Here is a 6,418-nt window from a genome sequence, read left to right as displayed (position 1 = left end):
CAAAATGGTAATTTTTCAGGAGACCTCAAACGTTTAACCATTAACATTGCATCATCATCAAAGACAGCAAGCTATTTTCAACATTTGGCATTGGTATGCTACATCTACCATCCATAACTATCACATACAGATGATATATTAGTTATGAATTCCTAGTAACCAGTTTTATTCAACACAGCAATAAGATTGTGAAAACTCAGAAAAGAAAATGTAAGAAAATTGCTTAAAATCAGCTGTATTTGGATAATGAAACACGCCACTCAATAAACTACAAAGGAAATAGCATCTCATATGGTCTTTTTGACCGGAAATGGCGTCATACTGCATGTCCGTAGAAAAAAATTATGTGATTCAAGTTTAGAGTAAAACTTTAGATTATGTGATAATAAATGGTAGATATCTACAACCCATATCCAGTCACTTTTATGTTTGGACTTGCGGGTATTTTACACGTCACATCCTCTGTGACGTCATGGTTTTGGACTTTAAACGGTTAAGCCCAGCGGCGCGCGTGCCCGCTTCCTGTTGCATCGGGGGCGCGCCGAACCTCACCGGGGCTGGCCAAGCTCAAACCCAACACACTCACGCGCAGAACACAGGTCGCGGCGGCAAGGCAGAGACGAGAGGACGCACTTAGGAAAACGTCGGCGTCTGGAGCCGCTACCCCCTTTGGACTATCCTATTTTTATTTTATTTTTTTAATTTACAAACGCATCCGGAGAAGGTCGGGGAGACGGTGCAGTATGTCGGGCAACAGGGAGGAGGAGAGGAGGAAACTGGCCGACATCATCAACCACTGGAACGCCAACCGGCTCGACCTGTTCGAGATCAGCCGGCCCACAGAGGTAGGCGACCGGCCTCGGTGCCGCAGGTTAGGCCGCGGTGTAGCAGGCCCTCAAACCCCCGTTTCCAACCCACCCCGCTACGCTTCTCGAAAATGCCGCTTGGGAACCGCGGTGGGCGGCGTGCTTTAGTCGCTTCACTCCCTGGGAAGTCCCGCAAGTTCCGCGCTTGGAGGAAGGAAATGCACGCCAGACTCCGTTGGGAAAACTGGCCATTTACGAAGCCGCGGAGTTAAGAGTCATGAAACTTAAAAACGTGATACATTTTCACAGTTGGACTTTTTAAAAAGCGTTTACAGTCATTTAGGCTTGTATTAGTGGTCTATTTTCAGTCGAAATCACGCAGTAATTGTGATTTGACGTAGCTAGGTAGCAGCTACTTGCTACCGGACACAGCTGTGCGTTTTGGAGGTGAAGAGGGAATATAACAGCAGCATTCCCAAAACACAACAGCGAACAATTCCTAAGTTGCTTTTACAAATATACTCTGTGTGTTAGGGCAAAGTGAACGGGGCCGAATGTTGAGCAAATAGCAGCCACTTCTTTTCAAGTGTTCAGGTGTCATGTTGGACGCCGTCGAGGCTACGCAGCTCTTAAAGTGGCACATTTTCTAAGCGAGTCTGGCGGTGTTGTTCTCTACCAACGAGGAGACACTGACTAACCTGCTAGTTAGATTTGTTAGCTACATAAATCCGTACACACCTTCAAACTACACTTATAAAACGCCTTCCTCCATACTATGATGTTAAATGATTCACGTTGTTTGTAAACGTCATGCTACGCGATGGTAGCGGCGGCTAGCATACTCAGCAAGCAGCAGTGGTGCAACACAGCCAGGAATTTATTCTTGATAAATAGATGTAAACTTTTAAGTACAGGAGTTTCATATATGACGTGGAGAGGTGTTTTTGCCTTTTAAGACCGATGCACTGATAAGCTCCCTCCACTTGTCAGTGCATTGTCTGTCATAACATGATTCACCACTAATTACTGCAACATATTGTATTATTGGACCACTAACTGCAACATATTGTCTTATTAAATTACTCTGGTGGGCTTTTATGATAATGGCCAGAAAAACCAAGCAGCATTTGTCTCCAGCGATGTCTCTTACGCTGCTTCTAACAAGTTGATCAATAACGTCCACCTAACCTGAACATCTCACGGCTGACTGCTTTTGATTTATGGCCATGATAGCGATTGTGTCAGTCGCTGTGTTTTAAGCGGCAGCTTACCCCCCAAACCCCTCCCTCCTTCCGTCCTTCCTTCCTCCTCCATCTTGGATAAGGAGAGGGGGGTCACGGGGTCCCCTCCTCTCCCCTTGAGCCGATTAATTCATCGGGATTGAAGCTGGCCAGCCAGCCAGCCGTTGGCCAGAGTTGTGTACGCTGATGATTAACTGACACGTCGCCAGATCCCAAGGCCTCACTCGTAAGTCTGTTACTACACGAGGGCCAGCACAACAATAATAAGTCGGTTAGTGTGCAGTACGAGGGCCACCGCAACAATAATAAGGCTTCTTACTGTACCACTGGACGGTGCGGGCATTTCTCAAGGCCTCTTGAAGTCTTTTCAAGGGCCAGTAATAAGAAGTCAGTTGTGGTACAGTATGGGGGAACTGCAACTATCTGCAGTACAGCAACACTAAGGCTGTTGCTGTACAACCTCTTGAAGTTTTCTACTTTTCAAGAAGTCAGTTATTTCCAATACCAAGGTCTGTAGATTAATAATGAGTCTGTTGTTGTTGCGTTCCATGAAATGCAAACAGAGGCATGACACCCCCCTGCCATGCCTTGCCGCACCCTACGCATATGTCAGCTGGTTAATCCCCTCCCGCAACATCATGGCCTGTCCCCTTCTCGCCCCGAGACTAGCCTGACGTAATATACCAGAAAATCCACCAATGGTTTTCTTAAATAACTATAGGAAATGGAGGACATCTTGAGTTACAGGTAGCGTTTTGATATTCTTAAATGTCATGCAAGTGTAATACGTTAAAAAAGAAACAAAAGTTTCAATTTGTCTCACTTTCACATTTGACGATTGGTTGGCCATACTCTCCTGTGGTGGTATTACAAAGAAAAAAGCCACAGTATTGAAGTTTTGCTTCAAATTGAATAATGTCAAATTTAAAAAAAAATGTGGCTAAGAGACGAGATCAAAGATTAGTGGCTAATGATCGTCATGAAACAAGTCCTGCTGTGAGACTTCAAACAAAAACAAGCGCTTGTCTGTTGCCTTAGCGACAACTAAATGTTGTATTGTCTAGGGGTGTCACGATTCGCCAACTCCACGATTCGATTTAAATTTCGATTTTGGGGTCACGATTCGATTTTTTTTTTTTTTTTTTTTTTTTTTTTTTTTTTTCTCCGCTCCCCCACTTTATAACACAGAGGCATATGCTTCTGTAGGCTAAGGCTAGTCTATGATCATTGGTTCTATTCATTGTACAGTAAATCTTATTTCAAAAGATCGGCTACATATAGGTGATGCAATTTCCATATTATTTTTGTGTAAATTTATGTAATATATGATAATTGACATTAGGCAGGAATGATCAAATTCAAAGAATTTATTTACAATATAAAGTTAACCGTCTTGTTCTTACTGAAGTGTAAAATAAAAAATAAAAAAACAAAAACAAAAAGTCACAGTGGGTGCCTGCCATCTATTGACTGTTTTTGGTTACAACAGTGTGCTGTGCGTTCCTCTTAAAATAATGTGCAACAACAACAAAAAATATATTGTATCCAAAGTCATGGAACAAATACAGCCTGAACAAACTATATCCCAACATTTACAGTTGCTGGGCATACTGTAGCGTGGTTCAAGTACACTAATTAAATGTTTGAATCCAGCGTTTTCCACAGCCGAATAAGGCTGCAGGTCTGCTGCTATAAATAGACCTATGGCGTTAGTTATAGCTTTCGCGCGAGCTGAAGTGTGTGGAAGTTTCACTGCAAATGAGGATGAAATAGTTGGTTGGACCGTTGTTTTCCCACTTCTAGTTGAATTTGATAAATCTAAATCTTTGTGATGCCTGCGTAAATGTCCCGTCATGTTTGTCGTGTTTCCCGTGGCCGAGTACAGTACGCGCACATAGCATATCTTGCAAACTGTGGTCTTTTTATCGACAACGTGAACGTTGTCGACATAACTCACCGGGAACGCAAAATGTTTCCAAACTGGTGACGAGAGAAGCGGGAGCGGCTTGAAGCACCATTGTTGTGTCTGTCCGCGCTTGCCATCATGACTGCAGGAGAAGTCAGCTAACCCCGGGTTTTAACTGACTGCGGTTGCGGTGCGGTGCGTCTTGACTGCGTGCTCCGGACGGGTCAATTTTTTTGTCAATCCACACCGGCTCCGCACAGCTGCGGTCCGGCAGCTCCGTCGCCGCCCACTTCCCAACGTATCTCGCGGGACCGTGCGCGCGCGATCATGTGGCATTTCACAACGACAAACATACAGAAAGTCTGTGCTTCTTCTGCTATGAGATTCCATGCAGCATCTTTTTTTTGGTTGTCCTTGTAAAGTATATTAATAACGAGAGTCGGGTCAGTGCGTGCTCAAGGCGAGCGCCACTCTTTATTTCTGTCTTCCGCGTCCGGCTGCCGCTCAGTACGGCAAGCGAGACGGGCACAACAAGCAATCGCGAACATCAAACTCACAATACATTACAGTCTTTATAAAAAGGAAGTGCCGTGTCATATATTATTTTGTGGTTTTCCACCTCCAATTTATTAAACCTCTCCGCGTCCATGTTCGCTGGTGTCTAAACCGTGAATGAGCACATGGCCCGGCGACGCCCACGTCACGTTCTGCTGATAAGCTTGCGAAATGGGAGCTGGCGAGTGTTTTTTTCTGAAAGGTAACCGGAAATTTATTTTGAAACTGCCTATGTCTTCCTGTCCCGCTCGATGTGTTTTGTGCTAGCTTGCCATTTGCCGGAGGCCTACCGCTGCGGCGTCCGGCAAAAATAGAAAATAGGCTATCCTTGCGGAAGGCTTGCGGCACGCCGGGGGGGGGGGGGGGCGGCATCGAATCGAGTGTCCTCTCTTCTATTTCGATGCTCGAAATCGTGACGTAATTTCGATCGATTTCGATAAAAAATCGAAATCGTGACACCCTTAGTATTGTCCCAAATTTTTTGTGGTCTTTTTCATTGGCTCCTCAGCTCAATATGACAACGATAAATAAACATTAAAGTTTCTGTATAATAACCCAGTCTTGTAAATTTGACACAAAATAGAGAACAAAGCTTTGTGAGAAATAAGCGACTCGGAAAATGGATTCTATCCTTCTCTGCATGGCTTCCAAGCAGTCACGTCTGACAACGATGCGCTCTAAAGATGCCACCTCATAGCTTGCTAGCTCACTGCACATTTTTGATGGAAACGAAGGTTAAAGTTGTATAAGTATTAGGGCTGGGAATCTTTGACTGTCTCACGATTCGATTCGATTACAATTTTTGGGTCTATGATTCGATTCAGAATCGATTTTCGATTCTCGATTTAAATGATTTTTGATTCCAAATTATTTGATTGACAAATGATTTTTGCTTCAATTTACAGATATGCACAACATTGTCATGATCTACTCCAGTCTGCTTTGCGAGACAAAATGACAATAGAGACATTAAAGTGTCTTTTTGTTTTTGTTTTGTTTTGTTTTGTTTTTTTGTTTTGTTTAAACATTTATTCATTTTGTATTGTAAGTGCCTTTTTCCTCAAAAACAGCATGTGGGCTATGACTGCTTTTCCCCCCTTCCCTTCTTCTTCATTTCTAATTTAAATAAAATCGATTTTTGGATATTAATTTTGATTCGATTCATAAATGAGAATCTCGATTCTTTTATGAATCGATTTTTTGGCACACCCCTAATAAGTATACATACATTTTCTGGTATTTATGTCGGAACTAAGAATTTCTACTGAGATCCGTTGTAGTCGTGTTTTGGACATTTGAAGAGTTCAAAATGCTAAAGAAATACACACGTTCACGTCACAACGTTCTCTCTGCTACAGCAATCTGCTGTCTCTTTGTTTTTGAAGGTATTTTTAGTAGAACATACTGACTCCTTTGTATGATAAGATAAACTGAATTTCAAAACGTCTTGTCTTTTCGCTTTTTAGCTCAGTCATGCATTTAAATACAGTTCTAAGGTCTTCTCGCGTCACAAACTAACACTTCTTTGGTTTCTACTATGTTCTTATGTGGACGGAGTAATTGTATCCATGGTGAGCCTGTGACGCCTCTGCACAGTGCGCCCAAATGTGTTTTGGAACTTGAAGGGATAAAGTATGTAAAGCCTGCAACTTTAATCGAGTGCTGGAATTAAGCAAAACGGGTCAAAAAGTTAGCATGAGTGGACCTGCTGTTGCTCATAATCACAATTATGGAAGACGAAAATGTTTTTTGCTTTTGGTGGAAAATTAGACCACTGAAGTTGCACAATTTTTCATCATCATGCATGTGATGTCATTCAGATGTCATTTAACCTCACAAGACCCTCAGTTCAGTCTGCATCAAAGGCAGGGAAGAAGCAATATGACAATATAACTTTACATAAAAGACAT

General features: G+C 42.8%; 1 protein-coding gene across 19 annotated transcripts in view; it reads left to right on the top strand.

Annotated features, from left to right (window-relative positions):
• The first annotated feature begins 428 nt into the window (after window positions 1–428).
• Window positions 429–6,418, top strand: part of afdna (afadin, adherens junction formation factor a) — an 82,183-nt gene continuing 76,193 nt past the window's right edge. For 4 of the 19 annotated variants that reach the window (XR_013281062.1, XM_077509776.1, XM_077509777.1 and 1 more), the window contains exon 1: window positions 430–845. Coding sequence is in view for 18 of the 19 variants with exons in the window: in XM_077509776.1 (XP_077365902.1) it covers window positions 744–845 (102 nt within the window). In the remaining variant the exon portion in view is untranslated. Of the gene's footprint in view, window positions 846–6,418 lie in introns of all 19 variants that reach the window. The other 15 variants (XM_077509782.1, XM_077509775.1, XM_077509787.1 and 12 more) reach the window with 14 other exon arrangements.

This window comes from Festucalex cinctus, chromosome 21, assembly GCF_051991245.1.
Source record: "Festucalex cinctus isolate MCC-2025b chromosome 21, RoL_Fcin_1.0, whole genome shotgun sequence".
In the NCBI taxonomy this organism is placed as follows: domain Eukaryota; kingdom Metazoa; phylum Chordata; class Actinopteri; order Syngnathiformes; family Syngnathidae; genus Festucalex; species Festucalex cinctus.
This window is presented reverse-complemented; position numbering and strand designations above follow the sequence as displayed.